The sequence below is a fragment of the Rana temporaria genome, chromosome 8 (genome assembly GCF_905171775.1).
Source record: "Rana temporaria chromosome 8, aRanTem1.1, whole genome shotgun sequence".
In the NCBI taxonomy this organism is placed as follows: Eukaryota; Metazoa; Chordata; class Amphibia; order Anura; family Ranidae; genus Rana; species Rana temporaria.
This window is the reverse complement of record NC_053496.1, coordinates 17418496-17438210: the sequence shown is the minus strand read 5'-3', so window position 1 is coordinate 17438210 and position 19715 is coordinate 17418496. Positions and strand designations below refer to the sequence as shown.

At 51.3% G+C, this 19715-nt stretch overlaps 1 protein-coding gene across 1 annotated transcript in view; it reads right to left on the bottom strand.

The window, feature by feature from the left end:
• Positions 1-15070, bottom strand: part of ABRAXAS2 (abraxas 2, BRISC complex subunit) — a 36685-nt gene extending 21615 nt beyond the window's left edge. Inside the window, exons 1-2 of the mRNA XM_040361352.1 lie at positions 14953-15070; positions 757-847 (exon numbers count right to left, since the gene is read on the bottom strand). Of these exons, the coding sequence (XP_040217286.1) occupies positions 757-847; positions 14953-15024 (163 nt within the window). The 5' untranslated portion in view covers positions 15025-15070. The remainder of the gene's footprint in view (positions 1-756; positions 848-14952) is intronic.
• Positions 15071-19715: the final 4645 nt, after the last annotated feature.

Here is a 19715-nt window from a genome sequence, read left to right as displayed (position 1 = left end):
CAGGGGCGCCAACCCCCTAATCCGTGAATCCGGCCCCTAATATACATGCAGGGGCGCCGCCCCCCTAATCCGTGCATCTGGCCCCTAATATACATGCAGGGCGCCGCCCCCCTAATCCGTGCATCTGGCCCCTAATATACATGCAGGGCGCCACCCCCCTAATCCGTGCATCTGGCCCCTAATATACATGCAGGGGCACCACCCCCTAATCCGTGCATCTGGCCCCCAATATACATGCAGGGGCGCCACCCCCCTAATCCGTGCATCTGGCCCCCAATATACATGCAGGGGCGCCGCCCCCTATTCCGTGCATCTGGCCCCTAATATACATGCAGGGGAGCCCCCCCCCAATCCGTGCATCTGGCCCCTAATATACATGCAGGGGAGCCGCCCCCCTAATCCGTGCATCTGGCCCCCAATATACATGCAGGGGCACCACCCCCCTAATCCGTGCATCTGGCCCCTAATATACATGCAGGGGCGCCGCCCCCTAATCCGTGCATCTGGCCCCTAATATACATGCAGGGGCGCCGCCCCCTATTCCGTGCATCTGGCCCCTAATATACATGCAGGGGAGCCGCCTCCCTAATCCGTGCATATGGCCCCTAATATACATGCGGGGCGCATTGGCTGCAAAAAAAGTGGTTGTTTGGCTGGCCAGGTTGTCCCCCCCCCCCCCCCCAATGAAAATTAAGCACTAGCTGCCACTGGGTGCCATGACTGTATAGTAAAGATAATATATAGATTTAGATTCACCTATAACTTGCAGTAGTTCTGTGTTACTTATCTGAGAATCACTTATAGAGAAGGACTCTTCTTGCCTCACTTCTCCCAACAGAAAACCTTCCTGAAAAAGAAGTACAGAGGAGCATTAAAAGAAAAACATTATAATCGCTCAGGACACAAATGACAGTACATACAGATGCTGCTTTACAATGGAATCAATACAAAGCATGGACGTTGCCGTTAGTAACTCATCCGCTATATACGTTTACTTTCCAATTTATATTCTAATTGGAGCAAAACATCCACTCCTTCTGTAATAAACCAGAATCTTGTATAATATATGATGGTACTATATAATACAGATGACGGTTGCCACTGGCAAAGAGTCATTGGGGGTCATTTACTAAAGGCAAATCCACTTTGCACTACAAGACCAAACTACGGGCCAGATTCAGGTAGAATTCTGGCGGCGTAACGTATTGCATTTACGTTACACCGCCGCAAGTTTTACGGGCAAGTGCTTGATTCACAAAGCACTTGCCTGTAAACTTGCGGCGGCGTAGCGTAAATCCGTCCAGCGCAAGCCCGCCTAATTCAAATGGGGAGTGTATCATTTAAATTAGGCGCGTTCCCGTGCCGAACGTACTGCGCATGCTCCGTTTTAAGATTTCCTGCCGTGCTTTGCGCGAAATGACATCGCACCGACGTCATTTTTTGAACGGCGACGTGCGTTACGTCCTTTCCTATTCACGGACGACTTACGCAAAAAAAAAAAAAATTAAACTCAACGCGGGAATGACGGCCATACTTTAACATGGCAAGTCTAAATATAAGCCAAGAAATCGCAGCCGTAACTATACGCCGGGAAAAGCCGACTAGCGACGACGCAAGAGAATGCGACGACCGCGCGTACCTTCGTGGATCGCCGTAAACCGCTAATTAGCATACCCGACGCGGAAAATGACGCGAACTCCACCCAGTGGGCGCCGAAGTATTACACCTACGATCCGAAGCCGTACGCCTGTCGGGTCGAAGCCAGAAGCCGTCGTATCTTGGTTTGAGGATTCAAATTAAAGATACGACGCGGCAAATTTGAAAGTACGCCGGCGTATCAGCAGATACTCCGGCGTACTTCTTCTGTGAATCTGGCCCTGTAAGTCCAAAGTGCACTTGAAATTGCAGTCGCTGTAAATCTAAGGGGAAGATCTGAAATGAGGGGAAGCTCTGCTGATTTTATTATCCAATCATGTGCAAGCTAAAATGCTGTTTTTTTTATTTTCCTTGCATGTCCCCCTCAGATCTACAGCGACTGCACTTCCAAGTGCACTTTCAGTGCAATTTCAAGTGCACTTGTAGTGCAAAGTGGATTTACCTTTAGTAAATAATCCCCAATGTGTTATTTTCCAGTATGAATTAAAAAAAGGAAACTCTAGCTATTTGGACAATACTGCTGTATGTGAATAAGCCCAGAAAGTATTGCAACGACTGCCATTTTATTCTCTAGGGTGTTATATATATATATATATATATATATATATATATTATATAAAATATGTTTGGGGATTCTAAGTAATTTTCTAGCAAAAAAATAAATAAAACATTTTAACTTGTAAACAACAAGTTTGAAAAATAGGCCCGGTCTTAACGTGGTTAAGAAAACATACTTAGCAACCGGAAGGATTTGCCCCCTTCCTGGCCAGACCATTTTTTTGCGATACGGCACTGCGTCGCTTTAACTGACAATTGCGCAGTCGTGCGATGTTGTACCCAAACAACATTTGCGAGAGAGAGAGCGCGAGAGAGAGGCAGAGAGAGAGAGCGCGAGAGAGAGCGCGCGAGAGAGAGGCAGAGAGAGAGAGAGAGAGAGAGAGCGCGCGAGAGAGAGGCAGAGAGAGAGAGAGAGAGAGAGAGAGCGCGAGAGAGAGCGAGAGAGAGCGAGAGAGAGAGCGTGAGAGCGAGAGAGAGAGCGTGAGAGCGAGAGAGAGAGCGTGAGAGCGAGAGAGAGAGCGTGAGAGCGAGAGAGAGAGCGTGAGAGCGAGAGAGAGAGCGTGAGAGCGAGAGAGAGAGCGTGAGAGCGAGAGAGAGAGCGTGAGAGCGAGAGAGAGAGAGCGTGAGAGCGAGAGAGAGAGAGCGTGAGAGCGAGAGAGAGAGCGTGAGAGAGAGCGAGAGAGAGAGCGAGAGAGAGAGCGTGAGAGAGAGCGAGAGAGCGAGAGAGAGAGCATGAGAGAGAGCGAGAGCATGAGAGAGAGCGAGAGCGAGAGCATGAGAGAGAGCGAGAGCATGAGAGAGAGCGAGAGCATGAGAGAGAGCGAGAGCATGAGAGAGAGCGAGAGCATGAGAGAGAGCGAGAGCATGAGAGAGAGCGAGAGCATGAGAGAGAGCGAGAGCATGAGAGAGAGCGAGAGCATGAGAGAGAGCGAGAGCATGAGAGAGAGCGAGAGCATGAGAGAGAGCGAGAGCATGAGAGAGAGCGAGAGCATGAGAGAGAGCGAGAGCATGAGAGAGAGCGAGAGCATGAGAGAGAGCGAGAGCATGAGAGAGAGCGAGAGCATGAGAGAGAGCGAGAGCATGAGAGAGAGCGAGAGCATGAGAGAGAGCGAGAGCATGAGAGAGAGCGAGAGCATGAGAGAGAGCGAGAGCATGAGAGAGAGCTTGAGAGAGAGCGAGAGCTTGAGAGAGAGCGAGAGCTTGAGAGAGAGCGAGAGCTTGAGAGAGAGCGAGAGCATGAGAGAGAGCGAGAGCATGAGAGAGAGCGAGAGCATGAGAGAGAGCGAGAGCATGAGAGAGAGCGAGAGCATGAGAGAGAGCGAGAGCATGAGAGAGAGCGAGAGCATGAGAGAGAGCGAGAGCATGAGAGAGAGCGAGAGCTTGAGAGAGAGCGAGAGCATGAGAGAGAGCGAGAGCATGAGAGAGAGAGCGAGAGCATGAGAGAGAGAGCGAGAGCATGAGAGAGAGAGCGAGAGCATGAGAGAGAGAGAGCGAGAGCATGAGAGAGAGAGAGCGAGAGCATGAGAGAGAGAGCGAGAGCATGAGAGAGAGCGAGAGCATGAGAGAGAGCGAGAGCATGAGAGCATGAGAGAGAGCGAGAGCATGAGAGAGAGCGAGAGCATGAGAGAGAGCGAGAGAGAGTGCAAGCTAAAATGCTTTTTAGAATATTTTCTACTTTTTGCTATAATAAATAATTGCAAAAAAATAAATAAAGATTTCTTCATCAGTTTAGGCCAATATGTCAATAGAATACACATTGGCCTAAATAGATTTTTCATTGGATAAGTTTTACAGCAGAAAGTAATATTTTATTGAATATTTTTTTCAAAATTGGCGCTCTCTTTTTAATTTATAGCGCATAAAATAAAAACCGCAGAGGGGATCAAATACCACCAAAAGAAAAAAAAACACATCAATTTTATTTGGGTACATTGTTGCAATTATCACTTAAAGTAACTCAGTGCTGTATCGCAAAAAATGGCCTGGTCATAAAGGGGGGGGGGGGAATCTTCCGGAAGTCAAGCAGTTAAGGATACACTCCCCACAAACCATACAGATTCAGCCACAACAGCCAGTTATTTTGCTTCTTTCACTTCAACTTTATACAAAATTTCATAATACCAAACCCAATAATTTTGAGGAAGTATGAAAAGAATACTTCTGGCAGATGAAAAGTACGACATATACAGGTCTACACTGAGGACTAAAAAAATAACTGACCCAAAAGAAAGCACAGGGCGGTGCGGCATACGATCCGACTTTGCGACTTCAATGGACAGGATCTGACTTGATCCTACTATACCGGGCACAAGGGCCTCTTCCCGGCAACCCTGGGCAGTGGTTATAGGGGTCTGTGGGCAGAGGGCTTATTGGAATCTGGAAGATCCTTTTAACAAGAGAGCCCCCGGATCCCGGCAAACCCTGGGCAGTGGTTATGGGGGTCTGTGGGCAGGGAGCTTATTGGAATCTGGAAGCCCCTTTTAATAAGAGAGCCCCCAGAACCTGGCCCCTCCCTATGTGAACGAGTATGGGGTACATTGTACCTCTATCCATTCACCAAAAAAAGCGTCAAAAAAAAAACAGTACACAGGTTTTTGACAAAGTCCTTTATTTAAAATCAAGAATGTCCTCCGTCGTAGCTCCAGCATGTCTCCTCCCTCCGCTGCTGATGGCTTCTTCCTCCGGTTCTTCTCCTGACACTAGTTGTGTCATTTCTCATATAGATACGTGTGTAGCCATCCGGTGACCTCACCCGGAGACCCCGCCCCCTTATGATGTCTCCACCAGGGGCATGACGGGACGGGGTCTACGGATGGCCACACCCCATGTCTATATAAGAAACAGTGGGAGCCAGAGTTAGGAGAAGAACCAGCAGAAGAAGCGGAGCAAGAAGACATCGGCAGGAGGAGGGAGAAGAAGAAGCGGAGCAAGAAGACATCGGCAGGAGGAGGGAGAAGAAGAAGCGGGAGGAAGAAGACATCAGCAGGAGGAGGGAGAAGAAGCGGGAGGAAGAAGACATCAGCAGGAGGAGGGAGAAGAAGCGGGAGGAAGAAGACATCAGCAGGAGGAGGGAGAAGAAGCGGGAGGAAGAAGACATCAGCAGGAGGAGGGAGAAGAAGCGGGAGGAAGAAGACATCAGCAGGAGGAGGGAGAAGAAGCGGGAGGAAGAAGACATCAGCAGGAGGAGGGAGAAGAAGCGGGAGGAAGAAGACATCAGCAGGAGGAGGGAGAAGAAGCGGGAGGAAGAAGACATCAGCAGGAGGAGGGAGAAGAAGCGGGAGGAAGAAGACATCAGCAGGAGGAGGGAGAAGAAGCGGGAGGAAGAAGACATCAGCAGGAGGAGGGAGAAGAAGCGGGAGGAAGAAGACATCAGCAGGAGGAGGGAGAAGAAGCGGGAGGAAGAAGACATCAGCAGGAGGAGGGAGAAGAAGCGGGAGGAAGAAGACATCAGCAGGAGGAGGGAGAAGAAGCGGGAGGAAGAAGACATCAGCAGGAGGAGGGAGAAGAAGCGGGAGGAAGAAGACATCAGCAGGAGGAGGGAGAAGAAGCGGGAGGAAGAAGACATCAGCAGGAGGAGGGAGAAGAAGCGGGAGGAAGAAGACATCAGCAGGAGGAGGAAGAAGAAGCAGAGGAAGAAGACATCAGCAGGAGGAGGGAGAAGAAGCAGAGGAAGAAGACATCAGCAGGAGGAGGAAGAAGAAGCAGAGGAAGAAGACATCAGCAGGAGGAGGGAGAAGAAGCAGAGGAAGAAGCCATCAGCAGGAGGAGGGAGAAGAAGAAGCGGAGGAAGAAGCCATCAGCAGGAGGAGGGAGAAGAAGAAGCGGAGGAAGAAGCCATCAGCAGGAGGAGGGAGAAGAAGAAGCGGAGGAAGAAGCCATCAGCAGGAGGAGGGAGAAGAAGAAGCGGAGGAAGAAGCCATCAGCAGGAGGAGGGAGAAGAAGAAGCGGAGGAAGAAGCCATCAGCAGGAGGAGGGAGAAGAAGAAGCGGAGGAAGAAGCCATCAGAAGGAGGAGGGAGAAGAAGAAGCGGAGGAAGAAGCCATCAGCAGGAGGAGGGAGAAGAAGAAGCGGAGGAAGAAGCCATCAGCAGGAGGAGGGAGAAGAAGAAGCGGAGGAAGAAGCCATCAGCAGGAGGAGGGAGAAGAAGAAGCGGAGGAAGAAGCCATCAGCAGGAGGAGGGAGAAGAAGAAGCGGAGGAAGAAGCCATCAGCAGGAGGAGGGAGAAGAAGAAGCGGAGGAAGAAGCCATCAGCAGGAGGAGGGAGAAGAAGAAGCGGAGGAAGAAGCCATCAGCAGGAGGAGGGAGAAGAAGAAGCGGAGGAAGAAGCCATCAGCAGGAGGAGGGAGAAGAAGAAGCGGAGGAAGAAGCCATCAGCAGGAGGAGGGAGAAGAAGAAGCGGAGGAAGAAGCCATCAGCAGGAGGAGGGAGAAGAAGAAGCGGAGGAAGAAGCCATCAGCAGGAGGAGGGAGAAGAAGAAGCGGAGGAAGAAGCCATCAGCAGGAGGAGGGAGAAGAAGAAGCGGAGGAAGAAGCCATCAGCAGGAGGAGGGAGAAGAAGAAGCGGAGGAAGAAGCCATCAGCAGGAGGAGGGAGAAGAAGAAGCGGAGGAAGAAGCCATCAGCAGGAGGAGGGAGAAGAAGAAGCGGAGGAAGAAGCCATCAGCAGGAGGAGGGAGAAGAAGAAGCGGAGGAAGAAGCCATCAGCAGGAGGAGGGAGAAGAAGAAGCGGAGGAAGAAGCCATCAGCAGGAGGAGGGAGAAGAAGAAGCGGAGGAAGAACCCATCAGCAGGAGGAGGGAGAAGAAGAAGCGGAGGAAGAAGCCATCAGCAGGAGGAGGGAGAAGAAGCGGAGGAAGAAGCCATCAGCAGGAGGAGGGAGAAGAAGCGGAGGAAGAAGACATCAGCAGGAGGAGGGAGAAGAAGAAGCGGAGGAAGAAGACATCAGCAGGAGGAGGGAGAAGAAGAAGCGGAGGAAGAAGACATCAGCAGGAGGAGGGAGAAGAAGAAGCGGAGGAAGAAGCCATCAGCAGGAGGAGGGAGAAGAAGAAGCGGAGGAAGAAGCCATCAGCAGGAGGAGGGAGAAGAAGAAGCGGAGGAAGAAGACATCAGCAGGAGGAGGGAGAAGAAGAAGCGGAGGAAGAAGACATCAGCAGGAGGAGGGAGAAGAAGAAGCGGAGGAAGAAGACATCAGCAGGAGGAGGGAGAAGAAGAAGCGGAGGAAGAAGACATCAGCAGGAGGAGGGAGAAGAAGAAGCGGAGGAAGAAGACATCAGCAGGAGGAGGGAGAAGAAGAAGCGGAGGAAGAAGACATCAGCAGGAGGAGGGAGAAGAAGAAGCGGAGGAAGAAGACATCAGCAGGAGGAGGGAGAAGAAGAAGCGGAGGAAGAAGACATCAGCAGGAGGAGGGAGAAGAAGAAGCGGAGGAAGAAGACATCAGCAGGAGGAGGGAGAAGAAGAAGCGGAGGAAGAAGACATCAGCAGGAGGAGGGAGAAGAAGAAGCGGAGGAAGAAGACATCAGCAGGAGGAGGGAGAAGAAGAAGCGGAGGAAGAAGACATCAGCAGGAGGAGGGAGAAGAAGAAGCGGAGGAAGAAGACATCAGCAGGAGGAGGGAGAAGAAGAAGCGGAGGAAGAAGACATCAGCAGGAGGAGGGAGAAGAAGAAGCGGAGGAAGAAGACATCAGCAGGAGGAGGGAGAAGAAGAAGCGGAGGAAGAAGACATCAGCAGGAGGAGGGAGAAGAAGAAGCGGAGGAAGAAGACATCAGCAGGAGGAGGGAGAAGAAGAAGCGGAGGAAGAAGACATCAGCAGGAGGAGGGAGAAGAAGAAGCGGAGGAAGAAGACATCAGCAGGAGGAGGGAGAAGAAGAAGCGGAGGAAGAAGACATCAGCAGGAGGAGGGAGAAGAAGCGGAGGAAGAAGACATCAGCAGGAGGAGGGAGAAGAAGAAGCGGAGGAAGAAGACATCAGCAGGAGGAGGGAGAAGAAGAAGCGGAGGAAGAAGACATCAGCAGGAGGAGGGAGAAGAAGAAGCGGAGGAAGAAGACATCAGCAGGAGGAGGGAGAAGAAGAAGCGGAGGAAGAAGACATCAGCAGGAGGAGGGAGAAGAAGCGGAGGAAGAAGACATCAGCAGGAGGAGGGAGAAGAAGCGGAGGAAGAAGACATCAGCAGGAGGAGGGAGAAGAAGCGGAGGAAGAAGACATCAGCAGGAGGAGGGAGAAGACGTCCCCAGGGGGAGAAGTCTCGGTGGAGCTTCTTCATTTTATAATAAAGGACTTTGTCAAAAACCTGTGTACCGTTTTTATTCATGACACTTTTTGGTGAATGGGTAGAGGTACAATGTACCCCATATTCATTCGCATAGGGAAGGGGCCTCCTTATTAAAGGGGGCTTTCAAATCTATCAAATTTAATCCCGATAGGCCCCCTGCCTAGGGTTGTCGGGAAGAGGCCTTTGTATCCATCAACATGGGGACAAAGTGCTTTGGGGTGGGCCCTCCTGCCCCCAAAGCATTCACCTCCCATCTTGAGGGGATATGGCCTGGTAAGGTCCAGGAGTGGGGAGGGGCACTACATGCTCGGATTAGGGTCCGGTATGGATTTTGGGGGGGCCATTTTTTTTTTTTATGATGGCGTTGGGTTTCCCCTTCAAGATTAATACCAGATCTAAAGGGTCTGGTGTAGTCGGATCAAAGTCTGTGTGACCCTGGCCTAAAACCTGGAATCTGACTGGTTACTATGCACAGCTGCACCACATTCTGGTGGTATCAGTTTTAATAAATCCCCCCCCCCCAGTTTATGGACAGTCAGCCATCAAATCAACTAAGGTGGCTCTCTCGTTCTCACACATTCTGTAAAAAGAGCCTACATGTTTCGTACAATAGGACTAAGGACCAACGTCCCAAATACATTGGCTGTTTTAACAGCATTGTATAGGATTGGTCAATAAAGGAAAGCCATTTTTTGGATGTCATCCTAAATGCCGACCATCCCTTTCCTTATTATGAGATATCTACTGTCACCCCATATACCCTAAACTGTTGTTTCCCCTACAGAAGTGACAGCAGATCATCCTTCCGTCACCCCAGTACAACCAAAAGAACCGACAGACACTAGATCTACCAATTGTCACCTTGTGATCTCATACAGAACAGATACCAGATGTACTCAAAGGGCGAGTTCACCTTTTGTAACAGGTTACACCTGTATTAAGGGTGCAACGTGTTATTATGCCGAAGCCGACCTCTCCTCCTGAATCTAACATGTGATAGCAGGCAGGGAATCTTCTCCCTGCACCCGCTGTCACGTTTTAAAAACGGTACAGCTGTGAGGGGCTCCACAGCCGTGTCATTCATTCACAGGAATCTGTGAATAAACTACAAGTCCTGTCTGTCACTGCAGCACATGCCTGACAAAGGGGTCCTCCGTGACTCCGAAACGCTGCACTACTCTATTGATGTGATCAAACAATTCGCTTGGACGCTTCCTTGTTGATCCATGGTGTGCTGGCAAACATTTTCCTTGTAACTTCTGAACCAGTTACCAGCTGGTTGTTGCTGCAGCACCCAATCCCGTAAGAGCTTTTCCAAGAACGTGCGTGATAAGAATATGGAGATATGGGGGCAGACACCAGAACCACCTACAATCGCCCCGTGTGCCCTCCTACAATCGCCCGTGTGCCCTCCTACAGAACCACCTACAATCGCCCTGTGCCCTCCTACAGAACCACCTACAATCGCCCCGTGCCCACCTACAGAACCACCTACAATCGCCCCGTGTGGCCTCCTACAGAACCACCTACAATCGCCCCGTGTGTCCTCCTACAGAACCACCTACAATCGCCCCGTGCCCTCCTACAGAACCACCTACAATCGCCCCGTGCCCTCCTACAGAACCACCTACAATCGCCCCGTGCCCTCCTACAGAACCACCTACAATCGCCCCGTGCCCTCCTACAGAACCACCTACAATCGCCCCGTGCCCACCTACAGAACTGACCCCAGGATCTCCCAACTGTCTTCCTGTGTCCTCCTATGGAACTGAGCCCCAGATCTCCCAACTGTCTTCCCGTGTCCTCCTACGGAACTGACCCCAGATCTCCCAACTGTCTTCCCGTGTCCTTCTACGGTACTGACCCCAGATCTCCCAACTGTCTTCCCGTGTCCTTCTACGGTACTGACCCCAGATCTCCCAACTGTCTTCCCGTGTCCTCCTACAGAACTGAGCCCCAGATCTCCCAACTCTCTTCCCGTGTGCTCCTACAGAACTGACCCCCAGATCTCCCAACTGTCTTCCCGCGTCCTCCTACGGAACTGAGCCCCAGATCTCCCAACTGTCTTCCCGTGTCCTCCTACGGAACTGAGCCCCAGATCTCCCAACTGTCTTCCCGTGTCCTCCTACAGAACTGAGCCCCAGATCTCCCAACTGTCTTCCCGTGTTCTCCTACGAAACTGAGCCCCAAATCTCCCAACTGTCTTCCCGTGTCCTCCTACGGAACTGAGCCCCAGATCTCCCAACTGTCTTCCCGTGTCCTCCTACGGAACTGACCCCCAGATCTCCCTACTGTCTTCCCGAGTCCTCCTACGGAACTGAGCCCCAGATCTCCCAACTGTCTTCCTGAGTCCTCCTACGGAACTGAGCCCCAGATCTCCCAACTGTCTTCTCGTGTCCTCCTACAGAACTGACCCCCAGATCTCCCAACTGTCTTCCCGTGTCCTCCTACAGAACTGACCCCAGATCTCCCAACTGTCTTCCCGTGTCCTCCTACGGAACTGACTCGGGGATCTCCCAACTGTCTTCCCGTGTCCTCCTACGGACCTGACCCCAGATCTCCCAACTGTCTTCCCGTGTCCTCCAACGGAACTGACCCCCAGATCTCCCAACTGTCTTCCCGTGTCCTCCTACGGAACTGAGCCCCAGATCTCCCAACTGTCTTCCCGTGTCCTCCTACGGAACTGAGCACCAGATCTCCCAACTGTCTTCCCGTGTCCTCCTACGGAACTGACCCCAGATCTCCCAACTGTCTTCCCGTGTCCTTCTACGGAACTGAGCCCCAGATCTCCCAACTGTCTTCCCGTGTCCTCCTACGGAACTGAGCCCCAGATCTCCCAACTGTCTTCCCGTGTCCTCCTACGGAACTGAGCCCCAGATCTCCCAACTGTCTTCCCGTGTCCTCCTACGGAACTGAGCCCCAGATCTCCCAACTGTCTTCCCGTGTCCTCCTACGAAACTGAGCCCCAGATCTCCCAACTGTCTTCCTGTGTCCTCCTACGGAACTGACCCCAGATCTCCCAACTGTCTTCCCGTGTCCTCCTACAGAAATGACCCCCAGATCTCCCAACTGTCTTCCCGTGTCCTTCTACGGAACTGACCCCCAGATCTCCCAACTGTCTTCCCGTGTCCTCCTACGGAACTGACCCCAGATCTCCCAACTGTCTTCCCGTGTCCTCCTACAGAAATGACCCAGGATGTCGCAACTGTCTTCCCGTGTCCTCCTACGGAACTGACCCCCAGATCTCCCAACTGTCTTCCCGTGTCCTCCTACGGAACTGAGCCCCAGATCTCCCAACTGTCTTCCCGTGTCCTCCTACGGAAGTGACCCCCAGATCTCCCAACTGTCTTCCCGTGTCCTCCTACGGAACTGACCCCCAGATCTCCCAACTGTCTTCCCGTGTCCTCCTACGGAACTGACCCCCAGATCTCCCAACTGTCTTCCCGTGTCCTCCTACGGAACTGACCCCAGATCTCCCAACTGTCTTCCAGTGTCCTCCTACAGAAATGACCCAGGATCTCCCAACTGTCTTCCCGTGTCCTCCTACGGTACTGAGCCCCAGATCTCCCAACTGTCTTCCCGTGTCCTCCTACGGAACTGACCCCCAGATCTCCCAACTGTCTTCCCGTGTCCTCCTACGGAACTGACCCCAGATCTCCCCAACTGTCTTCCCGTGTCCTCCTACGGAACTGACCCCAGATCTCCCCAACTGTCTTCCCGTGTCCTCCTACGGAACTGACCCCCAGATCTCCCAACTGTCTTCCCGTGTCCTCCTACGGAACTGACCCCCAGATCTCCCAACTGTCTTCCCGTGTCCTCCTACGGTACTGACCCCCAGATCTCCCAACTGTCTTCCCGTGTCCTCCTACGGACCTGACCCCAGATCTCCCAACTGTCTTCCCGTGTCCTCCTACGGACCTGACCCCAGATCTCCCAACTGTCTTCCCGTGTCCTCCTACGGAACTGACCCGGGATCTCCCAACTGTCTTCCCGTGTCCTCCTATGGAACTGAGCCCCAGATCTCCCAACTGTCTTCCCGTGTCCTCCTACGGAACTGACCCCCAGATCTCCCAACTGTCTTCCCGTGTCCTCCTACGGAACTGACCCCCAGATCTTCCAACTGTCTTCCCGTGTCCTCCTACGGAACTGACCCCCAGATCCCCCAACTGTCTTCCCGTGTCCTCCTACGGAACTGACCCCAGATCTCCCAACTGTCTTCCCGTGTCCTCCTACGGAACTGACCCGGGATCCCCCAACTGTCTTCCCGCGTCCTCCTACGGAACTGACCCCCAGACCTCCCAACTGTCTTCCCGCGTCCTCCTACGGAACTGACCCCAGATCTCCCAACTGTCTTCCCGTGTCCTCCTACGGAACTGACCCCAGATCTCCCAACTGTCTTCCCGTGTCCTCCTACGGAACTGACCCCAGATCTCCCAACTGTCTTCCCGTGTCCTCCTACGGAACTGAACCCCAGATCTCCCAACTGTCTTCCCGCGTCCTTCTACGGAACTGACCCCCAGATCTCCCAACTGTCTTCCCGTGTCCTCCTACGGAACTGAGCCCCAGATCTCCCAACTGTCTTCCCGTGTCCTCCTACGGAACTGACCCCCAGATCTCCCAACTGTCTTCCCGTGTCCTCCAACGGAACTGACCCCCAGATCTCCCAACTGTCTTCCCGTGTCCTCCTACGGAACTGACCCCAGATCTCCCAACTGTCTTCCCGTGTCCTCCTACGGACCTGACCCCCAGATCTCCCAACTGTCTTCCCGTGTCATCCTACGGAACTGACCCCAGATCTCCCAACTGTCTTCCCGTGTCCTCCTACGGAACTGAGCCCCAGATCTCCCAACTGTCTTCCCGTGTCCTTCTACGGAACTGACCCCAGATCTCCCAACTGTCTTCCCGTGTCCTCCTACGGAACTGACCCGGGATCTCCCAACTGTCTTCCCGTGTCCTCCTACGGAACTGACCTCCAGATCTCCCAACTGTCTTCCCGTGTCCTCCTACGGAACTGACCCCGGATCTCCCAACTGTCTTCCCGTGTCCTCCTACGGAACTGACCCCAGATCTCCCAACTGTCTTCCCGTGTCCTCCTACGGAACTGACCCCAGATCTCCCAACTGTCTTCCCGTGTCCTCCTACGGACCTGACCCCAGATCTCCCAACTGTCTTCCCGTGTCCTCCTACGGACCTGACCCCCAGATCTCCCAACTGTCTTCCCGTGTCCTCCTACGGAACTGAGCCCCAGATCTCCCAACTGTCTTCCAGTGTCCTCCTACGGAACTGAGCCCCAGATCTCCCAACTGTCTTCCCGTGTCTTCCTACGGAACTGAGTCCCAGATCTCCCAACTGTCTTCCCGTGTCCTCCTACGGAACTGACCCCGGATCTCCCAACTGTCTTCCCGTGTCCTCCTACGGAACTGACCCCGGATCTCCCAACTGTCTTCCCGTGTCCTCCTACGGAACTGACCCCAGATCTCCCAACTGTCTTCCCGTGTCCTCCTACGGAACTGACCCCAGATCTCCCAACTGTCTTCCCGTGTCCTCCTACGGACCTGACCCCAGATCTCCCAACTGTCTTCCCGTGTCCTCCTACGGACCTGACCCCCAGATCTCCCAACTGTCTTCCCGTGTCCTCCTACGGAACTGAGCCCCAGATCTCCCAACTGTCTTCCAGTGTCCTCCTACGGAACTGAGCCCCAGATCTCCCAACTGTCTTCCCGTGTCCTTCTACGGAACGGAACTGAGCCCCAGATCTCCCAACTGTCTTCCCGTGTCCTCCTACGGAACTGACTCGGGGATCTCCCAACTGTCTTCCCGTGTCCTCCTACGGAACTGAGCCCCAGATCTCCCAACTGTCTTCCCGTGTCCTCCTACGGAACTGAGCCCCAGATCTCCCAACTGTCTTCCCCTGTCCTCCTACGGACCTGACCCCCAGATCCCCCAACTGTCTTCCCGTGTCCTCCTACTGACCTGACCCCAGATCTCCCAACTGTCTTCCCGTGTCCTCCTACGGAACTGACCCCCAGATCTCCCAACTGTCTTCCCGTGTCCTCCTACGGACCTGACCCCAGATCTCCCAACTGTCTTCCCGTGTCCTCCTACGGAACTGACCCCCAGATCTCCCAACTGTCTTCCCGTGTCCTCCTACGGAACTGACCACCAGATCTCCCAACTGTCTTCCTACATAACTGACAGGTCTCCCTCCTGCCCCCCAGGATGGCCCCACCCCCAGCTCCCTGCCCCCCAATGAGAAGCGACAGTCCTCCCCTCTCAAGCTCTGTGCCCCCCTCCAGCAGTGCTGGTCTCCCCGGCTCACAGAGGTGTCATAGTGGAGGATGACAAGCCACACCCTGACCCCCTGCTCCCTGTCACAGCCCAGCAGTCACCCCGGCCTCTTCCCCCTCCCACCGCTGGCAGCCCCCCCTAAACCGCGCACCCCGGGCCCCGTCCACCCGGCTCCCCGCACTTACGTGATCCGAGTTACTGTTGGCGCTGTGGTAACACAAGGAACTGAACGTATAACCCGAAATGGAAGCCGCCATGATGGTGGAGCCGCTCCCTCCCACAACGCAGCGCGCCGCCGCCGCCGCCGCCCTGTCATGACGTCACGCGCACTCTGGCGCTAAGCCTCCTGGGAGTTGTAGTTTAAAGTCAGCCCTCCAGCATGGAGCTGGTACTGGCCAGCCTACAGAAAGGGAGATCCTTTCAATTCAGTTTTTTTTTTTTTTTTTTTAACATATGTGAATAATAAAGATCAGCCTAATAAATAAATACATTTTGTAGTAAAGTGTGTGTGTGTATATATATATATATATATATATATATGTATATATGTATATATATATATATATATATATATATATATATATATATATATATATATATATATATGTAGGGCTTATACATAGGCATTTTATAAATGCCACATTCAGACCCACACAGCACTTTTATTACAGATATAAATACAGCCAATACACATGGAGCAGAGCTTTGTAGTGCCCCTCAACCCTGTCCTCAAGTACCCCCAACAGGCCATGATTTGGAAATTTCTCTTAACCGCTAAAGGACCGAGCCTATTTTTCAAATTTGTTGTTTACAAGTTAAAATCTATCTTTGATAGAAAATTACTTAGAAGCCCCGAACATAAAAAAAAAGAGAATTCAGACACCCTAGGGAATAAAATGGCGGTTGTTGCAATACTTTATGTCACACCGTATATGCCACCGCAGCGATCTTACAAGCGCATTATTTTGGGAAAAAATAAAAAAAATTTAAATTAAAAAATAAGACTACAGTACAGTCAGCGTCAAAAAATAAAAGTTGGCCCTTGGGACTTTGAGTGAGGTGAGCACTATGGAGCCAATAAAATATCAGGAATAATTACAGTATATGTTTAATTCAAGTAAAAAGCAGTACATACATTGATGTCATGAACATAAGCCAATTCATATAGAATACAGACAATAGGTAAAATGATATTGCAAGTATCTGTCTTAATTAAAACACACAAGCATCAAGTGTAGCCGACGCGTTTCGGGAGGCTTAGCTCACTCTTCAGGGGTAGATGCTCGTGGTGTCTTGGCTATGTCTATTGGTGAGTATGGGGTTTTCCATATCAAGGACCCCCCTTACCCTGTGCCCTTTATATCGTACCATATACTATATCCTTTCATTTTAGGTACACCACAAGCATCTACCCCTGAAGAGCGAGCTAAGCCTTGCGAAACGCGTCGGTAACACTTGACAGATACTTGCAATATCATTTTACCTATTTTCTGTTTTCTATATGAATTGGCTTATGTTCATGACATCAATGTATGTACTGCTTTTTACTTGAATTAAACATATACTGTATGTCAGGGACTTACCCCTCGGTCCCGTCGTGCGCGCATGCGCACGCATACCATCACTCAGCAGAGACAGCAGCGTCTGCCTGTAATTGCGCTCAGTTGCGCGTCTAATGCGCGCGCTCATGTGCCAACGGCACGCGCGCGTGCACGACGGGAGCGCGCGCGTGCACGTTAATTCAGGTTGGCGCCAAATCCCCTTTGAAAACCTGCTGGCTCCACCTACACATTGCTGTCTGATCTGCAGCTTCTGTGTAGTATCCTGTACCTGAATACCCGTTATCCTTACCGACCCGGCTTGTCTGACCATCCGAATCTCTCTGACCTCTGATCCTTGGCTTACTATTGACCCTGCTCCTCTGATTGCTAAACCGTTGCCAGACCCTCCTGCTTGTACCTGTGACTACGTTCCAGTCTTCCGTATCTGCTACCTGATTAACCGTTGTGACCCGGCTTGTCTGACTCCGCTATTACCTGTTGCCCTCTAACCAGCTTATTTCACCAGCTTGCTGCCGCAGTACCTGCATCACCAGCTAGGGTCGCTGACCCTCTTCCTCTGCTCCAGTGGTCTCCAGTCCCACTGCTCCAGAAGGGATCAGCATCCAGCACCTACTACTCCTGCTACTCTGGTGAAATCAGACCCTTATTTATTTTTCTTTATTTTTCTCTACAGTAAAGTCAGCCCAATTTTTTTATATAGATTGTGAAAGATAATGTTAGCCGAGTAAGTTGATACCCAACATGCCACGCTTTAAAATTACGCCCGCTCGTGAAATGGCAACAAACTTTGGCACTTAAAAATCTCCGTAGGGGATGTTTAAAAATGTCTATAGGTTACCAGTTTTGAGTCACACAGGAGGCCTAGTGCTAGAATTATTTCTCTCGCTCGAACGATTGTGGTGATACCTCACATGTGTGGTTTGAACACCGTTTACATATGCGGGCAAGTCTTACATATGCGTTCACTTCTGCGCGCGAGCCTGGCGGGACAGGGCGCTTTAAAAAAAAAAATCTTATGTATTTTACTTTTTATATTTTATTTTTACATTGTTGTCCTTTATTTAAAAAAAATGGGTCACTTTTATTCCTATTAGGCTTCATTTCCACTGGCATTTTTACAGCCACTTTTCTGAGCGTTTTTTACAGCTTAAAAACGCCTGTCCATGTTATTCTATGGCATCATGCCCACATAGACGTTTTTGAGCTGCAAATGGCATAGGCGTTTTTGAGCTGTAAAAAAAACGCAGGACCAGGGCGTTCTGAAGCTCCAGAGTAGAGCTGTAAAAACGCCAGACATTAAAAAACGCTCAAAAACGCGCAAAAACGCTCAAAAACGCGACCGCAGCATTTTTAAAGCTGCAGCTCACAAAATTTTTTTTTTTTTTTACAAAATAAACATGGACAGGCGTTTTTAAGCTGTAAAAAAGCCTAACAACAGTGGCTGTAAAAACGCCAGTGGAAATGAAGCCTAACAAGGAAGGTAAACAATAGAAAAAAAAGCATGACAGGACCGCTTTAATGTGAGATCTGGGGTCAAAAAGACCTCAGATCTAATATTTACACTAAAATGCAATAAAAAATAAACAAACAAATGTCTTTAAAAAAAAAAAAATCCCCTTTAAAGTGGTTGTAAACCCCACTTTATGACTTTTACCTACAGGTAAGCCTATAATAAGGCTTACCTGTAGGTATAAAGAATATCTCCTAAACCTGTACGGTTTAGGAGATATTTCCCCCGCAATGCGCCGCTGATTGCAGCGGCGCATGCGCAGCAGGGATCCTCGGCTTAAGGACCGGCAGCCGCTGGACCTTGCCGAATTGAAGTCTCGGGAGTGACGTTATCGCCGCTCCAGCCAATCACAGCGCTGGAGCGGCGATACCCGGAAGACACGCCGAGTCAAGATGACATCTTGCTCTGCGTGGACCAGGTAAGTTCTCTTCTCCTCGTTCTGAGGTAAGTATTTCATAATGAGCTAATATGCGGTGCATACTAGCTCATTATGGCTTTTCCTTTCAGGTGAAAAAAAATATATATATATCGCGGGTTTACAACCACTTTACGACCCATTGGGCGTAAGTGACATTTGATGTCACTTCCGTCATCCAATGTTATGGAGGCGAGTGGGGGCCCCAGGCCAGTGAGGTGAAAGGATCGAATTGTCTCCGCTGCTACCAATGGCTCCATTAAGCGGTGGAGATGACCAGAGCGCGGCGGGAGGGGGGCACCTTTCCCGCCGCTGATAAAAGTGATCTTGTGGCGAATTCACTGCAGAGACCACTTTTATCTGAAAGCAGACCGCCTGTGGCACGGGGTCCGGCCTTCTGTCCTGTGATATAGAAAGTGGAGCACTTTGGGTCCCAAGGGGGCGCGAACGCAGAAATAGGGGGCTAAAGAACAGGAACCTTGCCGAGACTTGTAGTTCATCTGTGGAGCACCGGACTCTCAGGATACACCTGAGCTTTGGACGTCTCCAGTCGAGACGTGTCAGTCATGGACTTTACCTATGCGGGTACTCTGGGGCAGACGCTACTGAAGTTAGTTAGCGAAAGGTTGTATTAAGGATGTATTGTTTGCCATGCTTTACCTTCAGTAAGCACAAAGCCTGGTCTAAAGTTAGTCAAGGGGTGCATGTGGGGTCCTGGCACTTCTTAACTGCTTCCTGCCCACCGTATAGTGAAATGATGGATGGGCGGGAAGCACTCTCATTCTCTGAGGACGTCCTATAACGTCCTTCCATTCTTGCCGTGGGGGTGCGTGGCGATCTGTGGTTTCGTAGTGTCCCTCGTGGAGCATCACTGATCATGGTAAAGAGCCTATGATGAGCCCATCATGTGATCAACTGTGCCCAATCACATCTGATCACAGGTTAAACAGGAAATGCCGGTTATCGCCATTCCTCCTCTCATGCTGACAGCGCGAGGAGAGGAGAGCCAGTAAGCAGCATTCTTCAATGGGAACATCTTCACTGACAATCAGTTCCCTGATCATCAGTGCAGCCCTCATCAGTGCCCATCAATACTGCCAATCAGTGATGCCTGCCAGTGCCCATCAGTGATGCCTGTCAGTGCCTCCTCATTAGTGCCCAAAAGTGCCATCTATTAGTGCCCAAAAGCACTGCCTATCAGTGCCCATCAGAGCCACCTGTTAGTGCCTATCAGTGCCATGTATCAGTGCTGCACATTAGTGCCTCCTCATCAGTGCCGCCTATCAGTGCTTTCCCATCAGTGCCGCCTATCATAGGGTGACCAGACATCCCCAGTTTCAGGGGACAGTCCCCTGATTGAGGACACTGTCCCCGGACCAAGTCTCTCTCTGGTTTTGTCCCCAGATTGGATTAAATAGGGGGCAGGGGCAATTTCAAAGACAATCAGTGCAGAATTAAAAA